Genomic DNA, 25,209 nt, shown 5'->3' on the forward strand with positions numbered 1-25,209 from the left:
TTCACCTAATTAGTAGGGACTGAATGTAATTGGAGCAAGTCAAGAAGTAAATGAGAGGATGGGAAGTCTCTGAAGAGGCCGCCATGTGAACAAAGACAGAAAACTGTTCCCTGTAACACCTTACATCGAATTGACCTTGTTGTTGCCAAAGCCACGCAACGGTCTTAGTTATATGTGCTAAGATGCGTGGTCCTAAGATTGATCCTCAAAGCAGATGGCTTCCAAACTCTTACCTTTTTGTGTGTGTGAAACCTTATGTCTCTTTAAGACTTGGTAATCAGAGTACTGCAGATGGGCACGTCCTGTGGGGAGTGAATCACCGCATCCAGAGCATCAGCGTCCTGGGACAGAAAACAGGCTGAAGGCTTCGGCTTCCCTAATCTGTGTTCTGACTTTGCCATAAACTCTTCTGCCTTGAATTTGCAGTTCTGATTTTTATAAAACTTATCCTTATCCACTGATTATCCTGCCAGTAGTAGTTTTTCCACGCTGGAAAGAGCTTTGGATACACGCCACAGTTGCCACTCAGGTGCCCCATAAGCGCAGTTTCTTTTTCACTCCTTGATCCATCCTTTGCTCCTGCTCTGTAGTGAGCATTCTGAGTCAAGGATCTGGGGTCAACCTGTCTGGTTCAGAGCCCAAGGATTAACATTTCTGTGCCTCCTCTGAGAAATGGAGATAATAATACTTAATTCAAAGGGCTATTGGGAGAGTTACTGAGCAAGGGCTTAACAAATACTAGCTCTTAGTGTAAAGGTTGCTTTTCATTTGTCCCTGTGGAGGGTGGAGGGTGGTTCATTGGAGCATCTAAGTCTTAACTCTCATGAAGGTTAGGGCTCCTTACCATGGTGTATCTCCCAAGCCTAGCACTTTACCTGGCAAATGGCTCATCCATGACTGGTTAGGAAATAACCAGGGGGCAGTTTTTATTTCTAATTCACACAGAATTTAATGATTCTTCAGCTTTGAGTTGCTTCATTTATTACATCTCATCAATTGCATTTGCTAAAACATCTAATGAGCTCATATCCTAACACGCATTTTGGCCAGAATCTAGAGTGGATAACTAAAATCTTGGCAACGCTTATAGTCCTAGTGTAAAATTGTGAACGTGATTTTCCTTCCTTTGTAGCCGTATCGAACACCTCAAATCCCAAAATGACCTTCTGACCATAACCCTGGAAGAATGCAAGAGCAATGCTGAGAGGATGAGCATGCTGGTGGGGAAGTACGAGTCCAATGCCACGGCCTTGAGGCTGGCCCTGCAGTACAGGTAGGAAGTTGGGCAGGCAGGCGGGTGAGGCGCCACTTTCACTGGGAAGTGCATCCACAGCAAGCTTCTGCATGAAAGTAGAAAATAAGGTTTTAGAAAATGTAACTAGAGGACTGGACCAGCAAATGCTAGGGTGTGATAAATATTAAAAATCACTTAGCACCTCGGTAGCAATTAAGAAAATAAGGATAATGAGTGTGGTATTAGCAAAACAGGTATGTTTCTGTTAGCAATGTTCAACTGAAATATTATTTCATGTAAGTAATATCACTCAAAGTCTTCCCTTTGGCAGTGGTAAAGAATCTGCCTGCCAATGCAGGAGATGGGGGTTCAGTCCCTGGGTTGGAAAGATCCCTTGGAGGAGGAAATGGCAGCCCACTCCAGTATTCTTCCTGAGAAATCCCATGCACAGAAAAGCCTAGTGGGCTACAGAATCAGACACGACTTGGTGACTAAACAACAACATCCCTGAAAACATCAATTTTTGTGTTACAAGTTCACTTCTTGTTCTTCCAGTCTTTTTTTCCCAGACTTTATTTATATTCATGTTATATTCTGCATTGTGGTAAATCTAATGCGTTCTCTTCCTTCAGTTTGTTAAACTGTTGTATAATTGCTTAAAAGTCTCCATTTATTTTGACTGACTGTATCCCTTCCATCAAGTTTATATGATATTATTACTTATTTCTCTAAAAGATATTTAGACTCTTGCAGATTCTTGATATTGAAAATAATTCTATGGTGAATAAGTTAATACAAAAACTGTCATTTTTGTATTTTTCTTGAGATAAAATCCCTGGAGCAGGAATTATAGATCAAAGGATATGAATATTGTCATGTCTCTTCAGGCATGCTGCCAGTTTTTTTCCCATTAAAAAAACCAGTTTAAATGAATGTGATTCATTCATTGATGAGCAAGTGATACCACTTTTTTTTTCCAGCTTCATCAGCTTTGGAATTTATCTATTTTTAAATTGCTACTTGTTTAATAGCTATAAATCTCAGCTTTATTATTGTTTTCATAGACTTATTATATTAGTGTCACCACTTAGGCATATTTACCAAAGTCCCAGCGTAGTGACTGTATCTTACTCTTGGCATCCTCTCAAAGAATTCAGTATTGTTTTAAGAAACATTACTTCTTCAAAAAAAAAAAAAAAACAAAATATAGGAAACCAAAGCTAGAGAGCAATCCTGTTAGTTTACAGACACACCAAAGCAAACAGATGATCCTCTGTGACTACTCTTGAAACAGGCTCTTTGCACCCTCAGCCTCCCTTTCATCTGTACAGAAAAAGCAACGTCCCAGCATCTCTAACTTGAAAGACCAACTGCCCTTGAGAAGGGGAGCTGCCAGCACCCAGAGGCAGTCATTGGACTCTCTCTCCTGTCTCTTAGTAAAGGAACTTGAAAGTAAACACAATTTTTAAAAAAAGTCTGTTGACTAAGTGTTGAGTAAAGCCACATTTCCCCTGCTCAGCGTGGAGAAGCTCATCAATTCTTTGCTTGGGGGTGATTTTCGCTACTGCAGGCATTTGGCCGGATGACTCAGGTATTACACACACACTCCATCCAGTGCAGACATGGGTCCCTATGGGGCCACGGGCAGCAGTGGATTTCCAGAGGTCACTGTTTGATCCTCTGTCTGGCGTACCTGAAGAGAGAGCTCTATACTCCAGCTCTTGTCAGGGATTTTGTGAGTGTTTCACGACGCAGCTTTACAAGCCTTTGGCAGAACTTTCTATGACGATAGAGCTGTTCTCTGTTATCCAGTGCAGCCACTGCTAGCCGCACATGGCTGTTAAACGTATGAAATATGCCCTGCAGAGAGACTGAATGTTCATTTATTTACCTTAAGTTCTTTTTCATTTAAATATCCACATGTGGCTAGTGGCCACTCTATTGAATAGGCAGGTCTCCGTTAAAACAGTCCCCTTTCTGGGCTGCTAAATGAATTACCTATTATCATATAACTGTTTATTATGTCAAAGCTTCTGGGATCAGGAATCTGGGAGTGATTTGTTTAGGTGGTTCTGGCTCTGGGTCTCTTGAGTTTTTGGTTAAGCTCTCCTCCAGAGCTGCGTCAGCTTAATTGGGGCTGGCAGATCTGCTTCAAAAGGCTTCGGGTAGAATCCTCGGTCCTTCACTGGCGATTGGCTGGCGCCTTAGTTCCTAACCACACGGGCTACTCCATAGGGCTGCTCAAGGGTCTTCAAGACATGGCAGCTGGCCTCCTCTGAAAAGGATGATTCAAGAGGAAAAAGGAAGGGAGGAAAGAGAGAGAAAGACCAAGATGGAAATCATCATGTTCTTTAATAACCAACCTCAGATATGATAACCCATCACTTTTGCCTTATTCTCTTAGTCACACAAACCAAGTGGAACCAGGTGGAAGGGGATTACACAAGGTGTGGCGTTCCGGGTGGGCAGGGCACACCCAGAGGCTGGTCGCTGTGAACACATCACCTTTCCCTTCAAGCTGGTCATCAAAGGAGCAGCAGGCTTGCCTCTCTCATCTTCATTACTTCCCTTACGTTTTTCTAGATCACAGTCTAAAGTTTTGTTTTGTTTTTTTAAAGCAGGCCACAAAGCAGAGCGAGCCCCTGACTCTGTCCATGAGTGCCTGTGGGCGTGTCCTTGCCAACCTGGACAGGGATGCCGAGAGGCAGGGCTCACACTGCACCGCAGGGGACTCGCCGTTCTCTGCCCAAGCTGACGACGCCATGTGCTTCTCTTTCAGCGAGCAGTGCATCGAAGCCTATGAGCTCCTCCTGGCTCTGGCCGAGAGCGAGCAGAGCCTCATCCTGGGGCAGTTCCGGGCGGCCGGTGTGGGGTCGTCCCCTGGTAAGTGTGGCCGGGCCCCTGCAGCCTCTGCTCGTCGTCCCCCCCACCTCTTCTGGTCTCCTGCCCTCCATCTCGGCTGTTGGCATTGGCACGCCTCCCAACAACATGAAATTCACTTGTCAAGTGTGTTTTTCATTTTTTCCTCATGACTGAGTGAGTAAATTGTTTATGTTGAATGCAGCAGGAACTGAAGTGGAAACAGCATTACAGACAAGTTAAAACAAACAGGCCGTCTCGGGAAACATACTCTCCCAGGCTGACTCTAGGACCAGATGGGGCAGGAGGCCCAGGTTCGCCCTGAAAGGGACCAGCTCTCCCACAGCCTCCCTGGGATGCTGTTGCCTGAGGGTCCGTGTGCTGCCCACAAGGCCTTTGGCTCATCTGGCAGTGCCTTTTCTCCAGGTTTGTTCCTTTGCATTCAAAGGAACATGGGTTCCCCCTACCTGCTCTCCAGGTGACATAGGAATGCAGAGGAACATTTCACACCTCGTTATCTTCAGCTTCACCAAATGCCAACCCCGGGGGCCTGCTGCCCACCTCCCCTCCCTGCCCATCCTCCACTGCAGGGGTCATGCATCCCCCAGGGTTGGCATCATTTGTCCCTCCAGACCCACACCGCCCCCCACTACTGTGGTCCAGTGCTGAGTAACTAGAAGGGCTATGTACTGAAAAAGACACACAAGGCATCCTAGTTACCAGCATTTGCCAAAACTTCACCCTTGACTATGACTGTGGGCCTTGACATAACATGGGGACAATGACAGTAGAAACAGTGTTTGGAAGAAAACAGAGGTTCAGTGACAGAGGGCTCCGGTCCTGGAGCCTCCTGGCTCCCTCAGCCTACGCTTGACCACAGCAACTTCTCCCGAGAAACCACGGCAAGTGAAAAAAAACTGATCAGATGACTCCAGAGTCAAAGGTGGGCACTCTGCACACGCTGGCGAGCAGGCCACCCATCATCACTGGCTTTTCCTCCTAGGCTGTGAGCCCATATTAAGACTGTCCTTCCAGGACACACCTTGCAAAGAAGGTCTCATCAGGGTACCTCCTGAGTGCGTCTCCTGTCCTCCTTGCCAGCTCCTCCCTCCCTGCCCAGGCTTTAGCTTTTCTTTTTTTTTTTTAAATAAGATCTGATGGAATCCCAGTTGAGCTGTTTCAAATCCTAAAAGGTGATGCTTTGAAAGTGCTGCGATCAATATGCCAGCAAATTTGGAAAACTCAGCAGTGGCCACAGGAATGGAAAAGGTCAGTTTTCATTCCAATCCCAAAGAAAGGTAATGCCAAAGAATGCAAAAACTAACTCACAACTGCACTCATCTCACACACTAGTAAAGTAATGCTCAAAATTCTCCAAGCCAGGCTTCAGCAATACCTGAACCGTGAACTTCCAGATGTTCCAGCTGGTTTTAGGAAAGGCAGAGGAACCAGAGATCAAATTGCCAACATCCACTGGATCATCAAAAAAGCAAGAGAGTTCCAGAAAAACATATACTTCTGCTTTATTGACTATGCCAAAGCCTTTGTTTGTGTGGATCACAATAAACTGTGGAAAATTCTTCAAGAGATGGGAACCAGACCACCTGACCTGCCTCTTGAGAAATCCGTATGAAGGTCAGGAAGCAACAGTTAGAACTGGACATAGAACAACAGACTGGTTCCAAATAGGGAAAGGAGTATGTCAAGGCTGTATATTGTCACCCTGCTTATTTAACTTATATGCAGAGTCCATCATGAGAAACGCTGGGCTGGAAGAACCACAAGCTAGAATCAAGATTGCCAGGAGAAATATCAATAACCTCAGATATGCAGATGACACCACCGTTATGGCAGAAAGTGAAGAGGAGATAAAGAGCCTCTTGATGAAAGTGAAAGAAGAGAGTGAAAAAGTTGGCTTAAAGCTCAACATTCAGAAAACGAAGATCATGGCATCCGGTCCCATGACTTCATGGCAAATAAGACAGGGAAACAGTGGAAATAGTGGCTGACTTTATTTTGGGGGGCTCCAAAATCATTGCAGATGGTGACTGCACCCATGAAATTAAGAGACGCTTACTCCTTGGAAGAAAAGTTATGACCTACCTAGACAGCATCTTAAAAGGCCGAGACATCACTTTGCCAACAAAGTTCCTTCTAGTCAAGGCTATGGTTTTTCTAGTAGTCATGTATGGATGTGAGAGTTGGACTATAAAGGACGCCGAGCGCCACAGAATTGATGCTTTTGAACTGTGGTGTTGGAGAAGACTCTTGAGAGTCCCTTGGACTGCAGGGAGATCCAACCAGTCCATCCTAAAGGAGAGCAGTCCTGGGTGTTCATTGGAAGGACTGATACTGAAGCTGAAACTCCAATCCTTTGGCCACCTGATGTGAAGAGCTGACTCATTTGAAAAGACCCTGATGCTGGCAAATATTGAAGGCGCGAGAAGGGGACGACAGAGGATGAGATGGTTGGATGGCATCACTGACTCAATGCGCATAAGTTTAAGTGAACTCCGGGAGTTGGTGATGGACAGGGAGGCCTGGCGTGCTGCAGTCCATGGCATTGCAAAGAGTTGAACGTGACTGAGCAACTGAGCTGAACTGAATTTCAAAGGTCTTTTTTTTTTTTTTTTTAAATCTATTTATTGGCTGTGCTGGGTCTTCATTGCTGCACTTGGGCTCTCTCTAGTTGTGGAGAACAGGGGCACTGTTTGTTGCGGTGAGTCGGCTTCTCTTTGTGGTGGTTTCTCTTGCTGTGGAGCACAAGCTCTAGGCATGCAGGCTTCAGCAGTTGCAGCTCCCGGGGTCCAGAGCAGAGGCTCAGTAGTTGTGGTGCACAGGTTTAGTTGCCACGTGGCATGTGGGATCTTCCCAGACCAGGGATTGAACCTGTGTCTCCTCCATTGGCAGGTGGATTCTTGACCATTCTGAGCCACAAGGAAGCCCCAGGCTCTAGCTTTTGCACTGAACAAACACTCGCCTATTTTTCCTGCTTCCTTCCTTTCCTCCATTTTGACATGGACAGGAATCTGAAAGAAAGGAAGTATCCTGGGTATTAATTTCCTGCTTCATATCCAAGTCACCCAGTGAGGAAGTAGGCCTCCATTTGTATGTGTGACCATCCTCCACCTCTCTCTCTGGGTTTTCTTGTTTTCTTTTGTTGTTTTTTAAATAGTATTACCCTCCCAGCCCAATAGTAGAAACTCTGCCAGCATTTCCATTAGGAAGCTCATTTTTCAGTGTCCTTTAACCAAAGCATAAAACTTTATTCTTCCTCTTAAGCAGAATCCTAAAATGATCTTGGCTTGCTGTCAAGTTTTTTTTTTTTTTAATAAATGTATTAAGGAAAATAATCAATTAAAGGCAAAAAATCAATCATTTTATTTCTACTTTTTCTCAGAGGACTGTCTTAGTCTGTGCTATCCTCAAAAGGCACCTCATATGAAGCTTGTCCCTACTCAGCACAGTGACTTGGATAGGAGCTAAAATGACTTAAATCTGCATTTTAAATATTTAAAATCAATAATAAAATGCCTTGTATTCACATAATCCTGGTTGGCTCATGGGTCTATTTATAAAATGGAGCAGTCAGTTAATATGCCTCTTCAGAATTCAGAGAGCAGTCAGTTGTGAGACGTCTGTAAAGTATCTTATTTAGCAGCTTTTTAAACTTACTTTTTAGCAGCTCCCTATTAAACCTGACTCTTCCATTCTGCCAACAGTGGCAGTGATATGTCATCCTGCCCTAACATGCCATGGAGTCGCACAGCAAGGATGAGTTGTAACATTCACCCACAGTGTCAGTGATGGGGATTTCTCCTTTGTTTCTTCTTCACTGCACAACCATTCATCCTGGATGACTTAGACGGTGGTTTTCAAACTGTGCCTGGGAATCTGGAGGAGTTTCTTTGGGCCTCAGTGTTGGGCTTGGAGGGTGGGAAAGCTGAGTGTATACCCTCCCCATACCCCCTGCCCACTTAAGCCAGTTTCATATTTACCATTTTTGTATCTTAGACTTTGGCGTTAGATTTCATTTATAAATATTTGGAAGATTGAGGATCTGGGCTGTAGAGGTAACAAACCAATGACTTATTTGGCCTGCAGAGTTTTTGAAAACGCAGCTAAAACATGGCCGCCTTGGGCAGGGGATCCCCAGTTCGGCTGAGTGCTGGTGGCCACCACCCTGAGTCTTGCCGCAGACGTTAGCTGGCTGTGAGAGGCATGGAGCTTGCCCCTGGACATGACCGCACTCAGGGAGAAAGGTCAGGAAGAGCATCCATGCAGGACATCAGAGCCAATCCCAAGGTTTTCATTTTAACCATTAGTTCTGTGTCTCGTGTCTGCATGAAGTTCTAAGCGAAGCTGCAGACGTGTGGAAACATGGCGAGGTTGGGCTTCATTTTCCCTTGGCCTCGCTCCTAAGGAAGCACTAAGCAGCTGAGGGAGACGACCCACACAGGAGACTTGGGGTTGTGTGCCGGGAGCAGCCAGGAGTCTCAGGAGTTAGGAAATCAGAGCAGGTTGCTGCTGGACACAGAGCTGGAAGCTCACACGGGCCAGCCCTTTGTGTGTGGGGGAAGAGAAAGCCTTCCTCATCGCAGCTTCTGGGTGAAGGGCTGGCCCCAGGACGCACACTCTGCCCCTGTCTCCACCAAGCCACCTCCACCCTGAGTGCCTGCCCCATCACCCAGCCTCGTTTATCTAGACCAGTGCTGATTAACCCCTCGGTTTCTTGCAGGAGACCAGTCAGGGGATGAAAACATTACTCAGATGCTCAAGCGAGCCCACGACTGCCGGAAGACGGCTGAGAACGCCGCCAAGGCCTTGCTCATGAAGCTGGATGGCAGCTGCGGGGGCGCCTTCGCAGTGGCCGGCTGCAGCGGGCAGCCCTGGGAGAGCCTGTCCTCCAACAGCCACACCAGGTAGTCTGCACTCCTGCCACACCGGGCGGGCGTCCACGGGCTCCACTGGCCAAGCTCGAGGATTGCGAGGCTCGGGATCTGAGCGGGAGAGCTGGAAAGTGCCTTCTCATTTTGCCAGCCAGAGGGAAGGGGCCGAACCCAACTGTTGCTTTCTGTCTTGTACCCTTTCCCACTTTGTTCTGCCCTCCATTTCCTAACAGTCTTTGATTTTCAAGAGGCATCTAGGGTGGTGAACGCCCATGTGCTGCAAATGGTCCCGAAGCACCCAAGCCCCAGACCGCCTCCTAGTTCCAGGCTGCATTCTCTCCCTTCCTCCTGTGCCTGTGTCCTTCGCAAACCCTTCTCAGGCAGCAGGCTTCCCTTCTCCCACCTTTTGCCCTGTAGAGTGAGGCCATATTCATAGCATGTGTTTAGCAGATGCTTAGGATGAACTGGGGTTCAAGTTCAGTATCCGTGACTCTAGAAAACTGAGGCGGGTGCTTGAACAAGATGGGGAGGGAAACAGTGAACACCTTGCTGTGTGCATTATTTGCTGAAGCGGTTGGATTCCACTGGGTGTGGGTGGACAGTCATAATGAAACGTTTTCTAATGATCTCATGTCTTGTCACCAAAATTCCTAAAACATGAATGCCTTCCCTTTTTCTTTCCTTTTTTTTTAAATTAAAATTGATTTACAATATTGTGTTAGTTTCTGGTATACAGCTAGTGATTCATGTATATGTATATATATATTTCTTCATATGCTTTTCCATTTTAGTTTAATATATAATATTGAATATAGTTCTCTGTGCTATACAGTAATACCTTGTTATTTGTTTATTTTATATATATATATATATATATATATATATATATATATAGTGGTTTGTATCTGCTAACCCCAAACTCCTAATTTATCTCTCCCACCCCCTTCCCCCTTTGGTAGGCATAAGTTTGCTTTCTATGTCTGTGAGTCTATTTCTGTTTCATAAATAACTTCATTTGTATCATATTTTAGATTCTGAATGTAAGTGATATCATATATTTGTCTTTCTCTCTTACTTCACTTAGTGTGATAATCCCTAGGTCCATCCATGTTGCTGCAAATAGAATGCCTTCCCTTTATGTTCCAGTTCTGTCTAGAAAGTACTTTGTTAGAGATTCTCACTTAATAACCACATCACAAAAGATAGGAAGAGTAATGACCCCATTTTTACAGGTGAGAGAGCCTCGGCTCAGAGATGCACCTAACTGACAGCTCAGAAGGGTGTTCGGACGCAAGCCCAGACTGCGGCACCAAATGTATTCTTTTCACTAGGCCAGGTTGGAGCTTATGACTTAAAAAATGCTGTTTGCTTACAGGTCAAGCAACCAAAACCACGTAAGGGTGTATTCAATCTCAAGGGCAAAAGGAGAAATACTGATGTTTTGTTCGGTACCTGAAGGGAACATAATGATCCCAGCTGTCTCTCCTGCTGGCAGGATCCTGGCCATCTGCCCAAGTGCAGACTTACCTGTTCTGGACCTGGTGCCTCAGGAAAGGCAACATTCCCAGTAACACACTTGGCCAGGTGCCCACAGACACAAGGGAGTTATTTCCTTTTGACTCCAGCAACAGTTGTCTTATTCAAGGAAGCAAAGCACAGATAATCATTTATTTATTTTCTTAAAACCAGATTATTTTGTTTCAACTCATAAAGCAGATGCTCTTCCTATTGACTTTTCCAGATGTGGATGATCGGTAATTTCCACATTCGTGTAGAATAGAAATGCAGTTCTCATGTTGTCAGTAAATTCTGTCCTGTTGAATTGGTGAGCACAAGAGTTGGGTTGACAGGTATTGTGTGCTGTTTCAGGAGCTTATAAAGTGTTTCTTACAAGTTTTTAGCTTATACCTCCCCACCTGCAAAATAATTATGTTGCTTTAATCTAAGTCAGACTCAAATGTAGAGTCAGGCAGGAGTGGGAACATTTTCTCTCCAGCCCTTCAGTGGAAACTGTAATGGTGAATATTGCTTAGAAATATTTTAATCACTCAGTCGTGTCCAACTCTTTGCAACCCCATGAACTACAGCACACCAGGCCTCCCTGTCCATCACCAACTCCCGGAGTTCACTCAGACTCATGTCCATCAAGTCGGTGATGCCATCCAGCCATCTCAACCTCTGTCGTCCCCTTCTCCTCCTGCCCCCAATCCCTCCCAGCATCAGTCTTTTCCAATGAGTCAACTCTTCGCATGAGGTGGCCAAAGTACTGGAGTTTCAGCTTTAGCATCATTCCTTCCAAAGAACACCCAGGACTGATCTCCTTTAGAATGGACTGGTTGGATCTCCTTGCAGTCCAAGGAACTCTCAAGAGTCTTCTCCAACACCACAGTTCAAAAGCATCAATTCTTCGGCGCTCAGCCTTCTTCACAGTCCAACTCTCACATCCATACATGACCACTGGAAAAACCATAGCCTTGACTAGACGGAACTTTGTTGGCAAAGTGATGTCTCAGCTTTTTTAAGGTGCTATCTAGGTTGGTCATAACTTTTCTTTAATTTCATGGCTGTAATCACCATCTGCAGTGATTTTGGAGCCCCCCAAAAATAAAGTCTGACACTGTTTCCACTGTTTCCCCATCTATTTGCCGTAAAGTGATGGGACCAGATGCCATGATCTTCATTTTCTGATGTTGAGCTTTAAGCCAACTTTTTCACTCTCCTCTTTCACTTTCATCAACAGGCTTTTTAGTTCTCCTTCACTTTCTGCCATAAGGGTGGTGTCATCTGCATATCTGAGGTTATTAATATTTCTCCCGGAAATCTTGATTCCAGCTTGTGCTTCTTCCAGCCCAGCGTTTCTCATGATGTACTCTGCATAGAAGTTAAATAAGCAGGGTGACAATATACAGCCTTGACGTGCTCCTTTTCCTATTTGGAACCAGTCTGTTGTTCCATGTCCAGTTCTAACTGTTGCTTCCTGACCTGAGAAGCTTAATTTGAGGTGATGTATTTCTGTAGACTGAGATTACTCAGAACATAGTTTCTATTTGCAAAGACGCCCTTGTTAAAGATTGACCCTATGAACTAAATTCAGTCTTAAACAGATCTTCCCATCAAAGTACAGAGGGCTTACGCGGTCAGATTTCACTCAATTCTCCCTAAAAATTCCCTTTCACATTCCCACCCAAATCAGAGCTGCTCAGAGGGCACAAAGGAACCACACGCCAGGCATTCATGTGGCAACGCACATTCTTGGGACCTGACACAACCAGGCTGCTGATTATGTTCAGTGTGGCTCAGAAAAGAAAGTCCCCCGCAAAAAGAAAAAAGTCGCAAACCAGCAGACGCTTTCATAATTATAAGTGATTTTGTTTGTAAATCTTGGCGTTCCACTCAGCCTTCCCAGCTTGTCAAGATTATAGACGAAAGACAGACCAGAGGCCTCCGGGGTGGAGCTGTATGTGGCTCCACCAGTCCCCTCCCCGCCCACTGTAGCCAGCTGGCAGAGAGACTTCTAATCAGAGTGCCAGCCAATTGCTCCCCCAGGTCTCGGGAAAGGAATGCTGAGTGCCAGGCTTCAGACTGGTAGTACACGGCAGCTCCCGATAACTGAAAGATCGTGGTTTTGGAACTGAGCAGCGGAGGGGTGGTTCCCAGGGAGGAGAATGAACATGGTAACCAGCCCAACAGCTGACTCTGTAGTCAGGAGCCCAGAGATGCTGCTCTCGCAGTTTTGAAGCACTTTTTTTTTTCTTGCAAAACCACAGCTGCAGCTTCATTAGAAAATATAATTGTCTTAACAGACAGAGTAACTAGGTAATGTGGGTTGCCTGGATAGCTTTATCAATGTATCACAGCAGTGAGGCAAGTGGACTAAACTGCTGAGAAGTGAGAATGGGAATTCTTAGTCAGACCTGCTCTTTTTGTCAAGCATTACACTTTCAGCTCATTGGTTAGAAGCACGATCATTGATCTAAATCTATAATAGGACAAGCGGCTAAGACAGCGTCAGCCACAGCAAGTTTGCCCTTTTGGAGGCTGGGGTCCCTTCTGTCCTGCCAGCAGGTGCCGATCCTGTGAGGCTGTGATTGCAGCCTTGCATTTAGCTCGGGAAACACCCAGGGAACTGGGATTCCACCTGGCTGACCTCTCACACCGAGGCCTCTGTTCAAATGGAGAGAGAGCCGCAGAGGTGCCCAGCCCTCACCTTCCAAAACCCAAGATGCAGTTTCCCTGGAACAGAAAGAAAGACTGGGAACAGTGGAATTGTGTCCACTGAAAGGGTGAATGGATTTCAAGCAGCCGTCCAGTTAGGATAAGCCTGTGTACCCCCTGCAAATCAGCTACCTTCCAGGAATGAGAGTCAGACTCGATCTGACTGTCAGAGTAGGCACGTCCACTTCCCTCTGAAGAAAAAGAGGTGCCTTCCCCACCCAAGTACCAGGAGAGTCTCTCTGGAGTCCTTGGGACTTAGGCTTAGGAGTGCTCATCAGTCCTAAAGTGCAGCTCAGACACAGTTCTCCACATGATGATAGCATGGCGTGTAGGCCTCCTGCAGAAATGTCCTGTCACTTATCATTTAGCTTCTATGGGAACTAGATAGAGAGTTGAAATGCTTTCACTTTTCTTAAGACTTGCTGATTCCCCAAAAATGATATGCTCATTGTATTAAAAGTAAGCTTAACAGTTGAAATCCAGGCATTACATAAAATTCCCCATGCGAGGACCCTCACGGAAAACAATGTGGCGCGCAGTCTGGAGAGTGTCTTCACAGATTCAGCCGCCCATTTTTTAATTACCTGCTAGCCCCTCGGTTGCCAGTGGCAGACACATACTCAAATCTGGGGGTGGATATCGGGTCTGCCACACAGGAGCCGTGGACCCAGGCTGAGGGCAGAAGGCTCTGATGAGCAGGAGAAGCAGACCTCACCTGGCCCCTGTGGCCCCCACACCTCCCTGCTGCAGGCCGCTCCCCAGACAACAGAAAACCCACATGCCACCCCCATCAGTGCACTGGGCTGACTGGTTTCACTCTTGTCAAGTAAGAAAATCCTAGGAAGGAACATCTTGCCCAGCTGGGCTCAAGCACCTCCCCAGTTATCTGTGGTCGTAGCGGTTCCACAGGAGCCTCGGGGGCAGAGAGGAGGGGAGGGTCCCAGGAGAAGGGGCAGGCTTGTGTCGCCAACAGACCAACACATGGCATCTTTAAAAATGTGACTCCATCCCATTTTACCCGGAAAAGGATCCTGTTAATCGGACTCCTGAATCTTGCCTTTCCCTTCCCTTTCCCCTAGTGTTGTTATATGTTTAGGCATCTCTGTGTGTGTCCTTCTTCTCAGCAGTAGCTTCCCTGGTAGCTCAGCTGGTAAAGAATCCGCCTGCAGTGTAGGAGACCCCAGTTCAGTTCCTGGGTCAGGAAGATCTGCTGGAGAAGGGATAGGCTACCCACTCCAGTATTCTTGAGCTTCCCTGGTGGCTCAGCTGGTAAAGAATCTGCCTGCAATGCATGAGACCTGGGTTTGATCCCTGGGTTGGGAAGATCCCCAGGAGAAGGTATAGGCTACCCACTCCAGTGTTCCTACCTGGAGAATTCCATGGACAGAGGAGCCTGGCAGGCTGCAGAATGGGGTTGCAAAGAGACAGACACGACTGAATGATTTTCACTTTTTGCATGTTCTTACTATTACCGTACTGCTGCAGACTCCACCCTTGTCCTTGTCTCTGTGCCCCTGATGCAGTTTCTATGGGATTAAGTCTGAGAAGTAGAAGGTGCTGGCTCAAAAATGACTATTATTTCAAATGTCAACTAGTGCCACCCACCCCCCTGTACATGATTCAGCAACTGTGTGGGCACCTCTGCCTCCTTTGCTGAAACTGGATAATATACACTTTTAAAATTTGGTCAATCTCTCAGAAAAATAAATAAATACCCTTAATGTTTTACTTTGTACCTCTTAATTATTAGTGATGTCGGAAATCATTTACAGTCATCCCTCGGTATCCACGAGGGATTGGTTCTGGACCTCTGGATACCAAAGTTCAAAGATGCTCAAGTCCCTTGTGTAAAAGATTGTAGTATTTGCATTAGAACCTGCACACATCCTCTCATATATTTTAAATCATGTCTAAGTTACTTATATAATACCAAATATAATGTAAAAGCTATGTAAATAACTGTAAATAAAATGTAAATGCTATGTAAATAGTTGCCAGCACATGGCAAATTGAAGTTTTGCTCTTTAGAACTTCCTGAATTTTTTTTTTTTCCCTCAAAAATTTTCCACCTGAGGTTGGCTAAATCCACAGATGCAGAATTCGTAGATAGGGAGTGCTGGCTGTAAAGTGTTTAATTTTTTTAATGTCAGAGAAATTATTAGCAGCAGTAGAAGTATCAGAACTATATGGTGTTTATCTCGGTATGTTATCAGCAACCAAATCAGGAGCAGGTTAATATTTGTTTTAGAGATGCCTGGTTTCCAACATCATCATAACAGCACCTTATAAGTAGTTGCAGAAATATCATCTGTCTCCTAACTGTGTCTCTCAGTTTGCCTTCCACTGTCAGCTAAGTTTCTGAAAGCAGGAAGTGTTTGAGGACTGTAGTTATCTGGTGGCAGATTTTACCTACCAGTGTAATCTCAGAGGATCTGTTCCAGGACTCACCACGGATTCCCCCAACCCCCATCATAAACGTAATACTATATATATATATATATATATATATATATATATATATATATTTTTTTTTTTTTTTTTAATTCCCAGATGCGCTGAGTCTTTGTTGCTTTGCTCAGGCTTTCTCCGGTTGCAGCAATCGGGAGCTGCTTCTCATTGCCTTGCGCGGGGCTTCTCATCGCAGTGGCTTCTCTTGTCGCAGAGCGCTGGCTCTATGTATGGGGGCTTCAGTAGCTGCATCTCACAAGCTCTGGGGCACAGGCTCTGTACTTGGGGCATGCAGTTAGTTGCTTCACGGCATGTGAGATTTTCCTGGACCAGGGATCAAACCTGTGACTCCTACATTGGCAGGTGGATTCTTATCCACTGTGCCAGGAAAGTCCTATAGAACTATATTAATTTTTAAAAAATCCAGGTATAAGTGATCCGCACAGTTTAAACTTGGTGTTTGAGCATCAGCTGTATTTTTTTTTTTTTTGGATAATTTTTTCTGCCTGAACCACTTCTCCTAGAGAATTCTTATAATCATATGAGAGCATCCAGACCTCGGAGGTTTGGACTGTGTTGAGTATTTTAACTCCTTTGTGACAAAGAATTGTCAGAAACAGGGTGGGGCATGGGTAGATACCCAGCACAACATTGAAAGGTTCAGGCAGTTGACAGGCTCAAGTTTCTGCTAAGAGAAGTGGGGCCCAGTGTCACCTGACCTGACCCCTGCCACCCTTCAAATAAATTTTAAATGCTCAGCAACTAGAAGGCCCCCCGGTGGCACTTGGTGTAAGTGAGATTGTAACTGGGAGCCATGTAAGACATTGAGAAAAACTTTAGGAAGAATCCATCTCTGGTTTTCAAGGCAAAAGAAATGTTCTTTTCTGCCAAGACAAGATGAGGAAGCTGAAAAACAAAGATGGGATTTTTTTCCCTATAAAGCAAGAGGGGAAGTTGTCTTGAGGACAAGGATCAGACACAGTGGAGAGGGACAGAAGAGAGGCCATCTGAACTCCACTGTTCCATCCAGTCCCACCGCGATCAGGCAGGCAGTGGGTGGGGGCCCCGGGCCGGCCAGCAAGCGCTCCCCTCGCTGGAGGCCCCCATGTGTGCAGTGAGCGGACGTCCCACAGGCCACTAATGGACTCTGAACCGAGCCAGCCGAGGGGAGCTCAAGCAGAGCATCAGGAAAGGAGAAACCCACGCAACCTGGCCTGGCTCCTCGAGAAACCAGAGCAAAACACCGGGCTTTCCTTCATCTGCCCCTCTCCCACCATCCGTCTCACACTGGAGAGGAGGAGCCCAGCTCCCTCGGACGTATACCCCCTTGACAAGTGTGCTCATCCTGAGATCCTCCTGCATTCCCAGCCCGAGGGTTAATGGCTGACTTGCCCCCCGCCCGGCAGCGGCAGCCGGCTCTCTGGAGACCACGCCTTTGTCTAGAGGAGGCTGAGAAAGGGCCATGGCCTCCCCTCCACCCAGCGCTGTCAGAGCCATATTCCGGGTAGGACTGTGGGAGCACAGAGCAGAACTGTAATGAGCCTCGCCTGATCCGTTGCCCGCTGGGGTGTTCTGGAAGGAGAGGGAAGCTGCCCAGACAGGCTGCCGGGCTGGGCGCTTATCTGGAATTAAACTCTCCCCTGGAAAAGCATTACAGCCCTGAGCTTTCCATGGGGGTAGAGACTGTTGGGGAGACCTTTTGCCCTTCTTTTCTGTTTCTTTCTCTCTTAAAACTCTACCACAGTAGAGAAGGTGAGACAGAGCCTTCCCTGCCAGACTCGGGATCAAGCCCAGGTCCCAGAGGGTTCCAGGACACCCCAAAGCCGGGCAGCCTCTACCCACCCAGGTCAGTGTCTCCCAGGCAGTTCTTGGGGGTGTTCAGGTCCGGTCAGCACTGGCTGTTGTGCTCTCCCTCAGACAGGCAGTTTTCTGCAGGACCTGCTAGGTGGCTGCCATCCCAAGAGGGAGGTCCTGGGTCTGGTGTTGGGTGTGGAGAGGCCACTGGCCCAGCTTCCCTCCCCCTCTGCCTCCCCCAAAGCAAGCACAGTGTGTGCCCTGCCAGCTTCAGGACCCCACTTTACCACAGCTGGAAAGCTTGGGTAATTTACTCTGGACCATAAAGCTAGGCATAGATAGAGGAAGGTCATTTACTCGGGTCTGCCTGATGTCAGAGACCTGCTCACACTCACTGGTACCCACCAGATCAGCCCAGGAACATAGTGGCCCCTCCCGAGAGAATTTGGGATGGGGTCCCATTACCTTACAGGCTACTTTGCAAATGCCCATTTATCCTGTGGGGTCGACCAGTTGTTCTCAAATCTGCCTGAGCCTCAGAATCAGCTGGATGGTACATTTTAAAACAGATGGCTGCCCTCCTCCAGCATTCCCGACTCTGTGAGTCTGGGTTGTGGAGTCTGGGAACATGCATTCTTAACAAGTTCCCAGGTGATACTGCCATCCCCAGCCTCACCACTAGTCTTCGACAACCACTGGGGAGCACCAGTCCTGCTAAACAGAAAATATGCCAACAAATTAACCTTTCAGGCCCTGCAGAATATTTGGAGAACTAACTCTAGGTTCTACTGTCCTTTGAGTTTTGAAGTAGTTTTTTTAATTTTTACTGAGGTATATTTGATTTATAATGTTGTGTTAATTACTGCTGTATAGCAGAGTGACTCAGTTATACATATATATACATTGTTTTCCACTATTGTTTATCACGGGATATTGAATATAGTTCCCTGGGCTATATAGTAGCGCCTTGTTGTTTATCCATCCTATATATACCAGTTTTATATATCTGTATATATTATATATAATATATATATATATAAATCATATCTATATCACGACCCAGATAATCATGATGATGTGATCACTAATCTAGAGCCAGACATCTTGGAATGTGAAGTCAAGTGGGCCCTAGAAAGCATCACTACGAACAAAGCTAGTGGAGGTGATGGAATTCCAGTTGAGGGGTTTCAAATCCTGAAAGATGATGCTGTGAAAGTGCTGCACTCAATATGCCAGCACATTTGGAAAACTAAGCAGCGGCCACAGGAATGGAAAAGGTCAGTTTTCATTCCAATTCCAAAGAAAGGCAATGCCAAAGAATGCTCAAACTACCGCACAATTACACTTATCCCACATGCTAGTAAAGTAATGCTCAAAATTCTCCAAGCCAGGCTTCAGCAATACGTGAACCGTGAACTCCCTGATGTTCAAGCTGGTTTTAGAAAAGGCAGAGGAACCAGAGATCAAATTGCCAACATCCACTGGATCATCGAAAAAGCAAGAGAGTTCCAGAAAAACATCTATTTCTGTTTTATTGACTGTGCCAAAGCCTGTGACTGTGTGGATCACAATAAATTGTGGAAAATTCTGAAAGACATGGGAATACCAGACCACCTAACCTGCCTCTTGAGAAATCTGTATGCAGGTCAGGAAGCAACAGTTAGAACTGGACATGGAACAACAGACTGGTTCCAAATAGGAAAAGGAGTACGTCAAGGCTGTATATTGTCACCCTGCTCATTTAACTTATATGCAGAGCACATCATGAGAAACGCTGGACTGGAAGAAGCACAAGCTGGAATCAAGATTGCCGGGAGAAAGATCAATAACCTCAGATATGCAGATGACACCACCCTTAAGGCAGAAAGTGAAGAGGAGCTAAAAACCCTCTTGATGAAAGTGAAAGAGGAGAGCGAAAAAGTTGGCTTAAAGCTCAACATTCAGAAAACGAAGATCATGGCATCTGGTCCCATCACTTCATGGGAAATAGATGGAGAAACAGTGGAAACAGTGTCAGACTTTATTTTCTTGGGCTCCAAAATCACTGCAGATGGTGATTGCAGCCATGAAATTAAAAGACGCTTACTACTTGGAAGAAAAGTTATGACCAACCTAGATAGTATATTCAAAAGCAAAGACATTATTTTGCCGACTAAGGTCCGTCTAGTCAAGGCTATGGTTTTTCCAGCGGTCATGTATGGATGTGAGAGTTGGACTGTGAAGAAGGCTGAGAGCCGAAGAATTGATGCTTTTGAAGTGCGGTGTTGGAGAAGACTCTTGGGAGTCCCTTGGACTACAAGGAGATCCAACCAGTCCATTCTGAAGGAGATCAACCCTGGGATTTCTTTGGAAGGAATGATGCTGAAGCTGAACCTCCAGTACTTTGGCCACCTCATGTGAAGAGTTGACTCATTGGAAAAGACTCTGATGCTGGGAGGGATTGGGGGCAGGAGGAGAAGGGGACGACAGAGGATGAGATGGCTGGATGGCATCACCGACTCGATGGACATGAGTCTGAGTGAACTCCGGGAGATGGTGATGGACAGGGAGGCCTGGCGTGCTGTGATTCATGGGGTCGCAAAGAGTCAGACACGACTGAGCGACTGAACTGAACTGAACTGATATCAGTTTATCCGTCCTGTAGACACCAAACTCTCGATGCTTCCGTCTCCCACCCCTCCTCCTTGGCACCCACCAGTCCATTCTCTGTGTCCCTGTTTCTGTTTCATTAGTTCAATTTAGTCAGTCAGTTGTGTCTGACTCTGCGACCTCATGGAAACCTATTTCATAGATGGGTTCATTGGTGTCCCATTTTATATGCCACATATAAGTGATATGGCATTTCTGATTTGCTTCCCTTAGTAAGATAATCTCCAGTTGCGTCCACATTTCTGCAAATGGCATTATTTTGTACTTTTTATGGCTAATATTCCATTTTATACACACACACACACCATATCTTCTTTATCCATTCATCTGTTGCTTCCATCTCTTGGCTATTGTAAACAGTACTGCTGTGAACGAACATAGGGGTGCGTGTATCTTTGTGAATTATAGTTTTGTCCAGATACATGCCCAAGAATAGGATTGCTGAATCATATGGTAATTCTACTTTTAGGTTTCTGAGGAAACCCCATACTGTTTGCCACTGTGGCTGCACCAACTTACAGTCCCACCAGTTAGGTAGGAGAGTTCCCTTTTCTTCACACACTCACCAGCATTTACTATTTGTAAACTTTTTGATGATGGCCATGCTGACCGGTGTAAGTAACCTTCAATTTGTAGGAAATATCTTTTCTAAGTGACAGGAATCAAAGGGTACCTCAAGTATGTTCTGTGTCTTTTTTTTTAATTATGTATTTATTATACTTGGTTGCACTGCTTCTTCACTGCTGTGAGTGGGCATTCTCTAGTTGTGGAGAGAGGGGGCTGCTCTCTAGTTGCAGAACACGGGCTTGTCCTTGTGGTGGCGTCTCTTGTTACGGAGCACAGGCTCTAGGTTCATGGGCTTCAGCGGTTGCAGCCCGTGGGCCCAGGAGTCGCGGCAGTGGGGCTTAGTTGCTCCACGGCATGTGCAGCCCTCCCAGACCAGGACTGGAAGCTGTGTCCCCTGCTCTGGCAGGAAGACTCTCACCTGCTGTACCACCAGGGAAGCCCAAGTGTGTTCCATTTCTAAAGCAGCATTTCAAAGAAAACAGGAAAAAAGGCCTCCCAGGTATTAGTTTCTCTCTGGGTTTTCTGTATATTTAAAATTTTCCAAAGTGACTTTTCATGAAAAGAAGCTGTAAAGTGAACTCCTGGTGGTGAGTCTCAGCTTCATGGGAGAGGATTTTCCTACCTGAAGCCTTCTCCCCACTCACTGGAAAAAAAGTGTTGCTATTTCCCAGCACCGTGCTGTCTAAACATGCCGTGTCTGGGGGGGCATCGCCTCACTCAGTCACGTGGAATGCGCTGTGAACACTGCCACCGCTTCAGCGCACTCTAATTTTGCTCACGTGTGGAACCTTAGGACTTAGGCATCTATCCCTCCACACTGTGTTGACAAACCACCCAGGAGGGTGGTTCTGTGTGAGGCATGCCTGTCACCGAGCTTTACTGAAGAAGGCTGAGGCGCCGAGGGAGGACCCTCTCTCCGCAGGACGAGTCACTCCTGGACGCTGTCACCGCGGACGCCCCGCCGGCTCCCCGCGCCCTCTGCTGGCAACACCGCTGCTCTTTCATGCTCCCTTGCGCCGCTTTGTGTATGACGTCACACCTGAAGCCTTCCAGCTGGAGGGCGTGGCTGCTTGTCCCGTCTCATCCTTTTTAAAATACAGCTTGAGAACACAGCACTGATGGATGAAGAATTTTTAACCTCCTTCCTGTCTTCTCAGCTTCCACCTTCTCTCCAGAGCTTGTTACAATAGCCCTCAAAAGGGTTCCCTGTCTCTGACCTCACCTCCCTGCATCCCTCCTCAGTACAGCAGACAGAGGGAGCCTGTTAAAATGTAAGGTGAATCCTGTCAGTCCTCTAGTACAGACCCTCCAGGGGCTTCTCCATCTAATTCTAGAGAGAAAACACAACCCTATGAGGCCCTATGAGACCTGGCATTCGGCCCCACACTCTGACCAGCTCTCCCCGCCCACCTCCACTGGACACGTGTAAGTAACCATCACCACCTCTAAAGAGGTGTTGTGTGTTGGTCAGACTGATCTCGCTCCGTCCTGATGGAGTCAGGGCGGGTAGGGGGCCTCAGAGAGTCTGTGGCAATCGGGAGCTTTTATGCTGGCCGGAGTTCTCTGACTTGAAGACCACCAGAGCCCTAGGGAGTCCTCTTCCTCGTGTGTGTGGACTACCATCCCTTCCACCCTTCCGTCCCTGGAAGCCTCAACTTCTTGATAATGTGTCACAGACAAGAATGGGACGTTCTTGTCACACCGAGGTTGTGAGGAGATTTCATCTGCTGGCTGGGGGGCTGTTACCCCTGTTGCTGTGAGGTGAGGAGGGCAGGCCTGGGCTCCAGGCAGTGGAACAGCCTGTGGATACCAGTCCCTGCTCCTGGCTCAGCACCTCACAATGGAAATCTTGTGAGCCTAGGCCCAGCTGCACTGGGTTCCAGCCACGAAATGTCTCAGAACCTCCACTTTCAGGTAACGGCAGAGATGATGATGCCAGGCTGGCCTGTTTGCTGACAGCTAACTAGGCCCCTTGCTTGTTTATCTGACATCTTTCCAAAGCCAGTTCCATGCAGGCTATGTCAAGTGCAGGGGCGTCCAGAGAAACCACTGTAGGTCTTGAGAGCCAGGCTGCAGTTTTCCTGTGGTGCTCACCCTGCCGTGGGACTCTGGAACCCACAGAAACATGCATGGCCTGTCACGTTCCCAGGGTTCGGGCCTAGGTGCTCCTTAGAACCGCCAGCCCCCTTAGCATTCCCACAGGATGGGTGGCCAAGGGCCCCTCGGACCGCCTGTGTCCCTGTGAAGGACTTATATTCATCCATGATGGGGGAGGAACGGCCAGGGAAGCCTGGGGGCACCCTGCTTTCCAAGCTGTGGCAATACGACCCACAGAAGGTGCCCCCACTGCCCTTCTTTCCGGCTCCCACCGCCCAGGGCAGCTGTCAGTGGTCTGGGGTGTGTGTCTGCACAGTGCGTGTGCGTGCACACACAGTCTGCAGGTCATACTACAGATACTTAGTTCTTCACCTTGCTCTGTTCCTTTACCGTATCCCTTTTGTTAAGTCTTGTCCATAAGCACACCTATTTTGTTTTAATTTAAACTCTTTATTTTTTATTGGGGTATAGCTGATTAATAATACTGTGATAGTTTCAGGTGAACAGTGAAAGGACTCAGTCATACATATATGTGTATCTGTTCTCCCCCAAACTCCCGTCCCATCCAGGCTGCCACATAACATTGAGCAGAGTTCCCTGTGCTATAGAGTAGGTCCTTGTTGGTTATCCATCTTTAATATAGCAGTGTGTACAACTATTTTTATGATATATTTTTCATCCTATTTCCTCAAACTCTCTCCACCATTGTCATAATTATTTCCATAATGTCCATGTAATTTTCTTCTTTTTGATATATAACTCACTAAACCTTATATTCCATGAAACATCTTTGTATGTGTGTATCTTTTTGCTTCTGTGGAATTATTTCCTTAGAATTCATTTCTAGAGTCCACATATTGTCTTAAAGGGTGCAGACATTTCTGATATTCTTCACATCGTTTCTTTCCCAAAAGGTGGTATCGATGTCCAGTGCTAGGAAGAATGCTTTTTGTTGTTGATGTTTTGCCATTACCAGCTAGGTGCTATTGGGAGAGGAAGGTATGGAGAAGTTCAGTTCAGTTCAGTCGCTCAGTCGTGTCCAACTCTTTGCAGCCCCATGAACTGCAGCACGCCAGGCCTCCCTGTCCATCACCAACTCCCGGAGTTCACTCAAACTCATGTCCATCGAGTCGGTGATGCCATCCAGCCATCTCATCCTCTGTTGTCCCCTTTTCCTCTTGCCCCCAATCCCTCCCAACATCAGAGTCTTTTCCAATGAGTCAACTCTTCGCATGAGGTGGCCAAAGTACTGGAAAAGAATGAGGAGGAAAAGCTCTGTTAGCAGTTACTGGAGATGCAGTGAGGTGGTTTGTTTTGTCTTCTCAGCACGACCAGCTCCACAGCCAGCAGCTGTGACACGGAGTTCACTAAAGAAGATGAGCAAAGGCTGAAGGACTACATCCAGCAGCTCAGGAACGACCGGGCAGCAGTCAAGCTGACCATGCTGGAGCTGGAGAGCATCCATATCGACCCTCTCAGCTACGATGTCAAGCCCCGGGGGGACAGCCAGCGACTAGACCTGGAGAACGCAGTGCTGATGCAGGAGCTCATGGCCATGAAGGTATCCGTGGGAGTGGGGAGGGGGTGCCTTTTCTCAAACCCTCATCCCCTGCACTCTGCTGTCGTCAGGAGGAAACATAAAAAGGCCTCTCGAAAGCTGGTTAGCCATCCATGTTCAGTTGCCTCTCCACAGGACAGACAGAACCTCGTGTGTAGACAGGAGTGGTTTCAGTATGTCCAGGGTCCCCTGAGCTGGAAGTGCTCCTAGAGAGGTGTACTCAGCACTGGAGAAGCCTCAGGGGGTCCCAGGCCAGAATGGGACACCTCATCTCCAGGAGAAGCCAGAAGAGGCCTCGGCAGGGTGAAACAGCCTCCGATCGGCCTCCAGAATGCTTGCGGGTGCTTCCTGGGCTGATGCTGATGTTAAGGTGAGGCGGGAGAACAGAGCGAGGCCAGGGCAGCCTTTGGACAGGAGCCCTGGTTTCCTGACCCCTTGTCCGTTTGGTGCTGTGTGGGGCACCAACAACCACCTTCCCCATCACACCCCAGGCGCCAGTTCGCCCTTGTCCTGGTCGTCCTGGGTAGAGATATCCCAGTAGATACTTGTGGCCTTAGACCTGTTCGAACTTGCCAGTTTCAGAGATTTAGGACTGGTCTTTGTTATATTCTTGGCGGAGAGTTCCTGTTGTACATTTATACATCCCTCAGGTGTCTCCTCTACGAGGTAGTGCTCCCTTCAGGCGCTCCGGCCTGGCTGTCCACCCCGCCCTTGTGCAGGTGCTAAAGCTCAGGCCCTGGGGCCCCTACCCATCCGAGCCCTCAGGGCCCAGCACTGTGACTGCCTCATCTTTCCTCTTGGGCAGAACGCCCGCTTCATCTCTGGCACCCATTCATTCATCTCTCCTCTCAAGCTTGCGTCTGTGTGTTGTTCTGGGCATGGCTGTCCATATTAGCTCA

At 47.0% G+C, this 25,209-nt stretch overlaps 1 protein-coding gene across 1 annotated transcript in view; it reads left to right on the forward strand.

The window, feature by feature from the left end:
- MCC (MCC regulator of WNT signaling pathway) overlaps positions 1-25,209 on the forward strand; it is a 309,233-nt gene that overhangs the window by 259,600 nt on the left and 24,424 nt on the right. The window contains exons 10-13 of the mRNA XM_052646856.1: positions 1,133-1,273; positions 4,014-4,117; positions 8,832-9,015; positions 24,079-24,313. Coding sequence (XP_052502816.1) covers positions 1,133-1,273; positions 4,014-4,117; positions 8,832-9,015; positions 24,079-24,313 — 664 coding nt within the window. The remainder of the gene's footprint in view (positions 1-1,132; positions 1,274-4,013; positions 4,118-8,831; positions 9,016-24,078; positions 24,314-25,209) is intronic.

Source organism: Budorcas taxicolor, chromosome 10 (assembly GCF_023091745.1).
Source record: "Budorcas taxicolor isolate Tak-1 chromosome 10, Takin1.1, whole genome shotgun sequence".
Taxonomy (NCBI): domain Eukaryota; kingdom Metazoa; phylum Chordata; class Mammalia; order Artiodactyla; family Bovidae; genus Budorcas; species Budorcas taxicolor.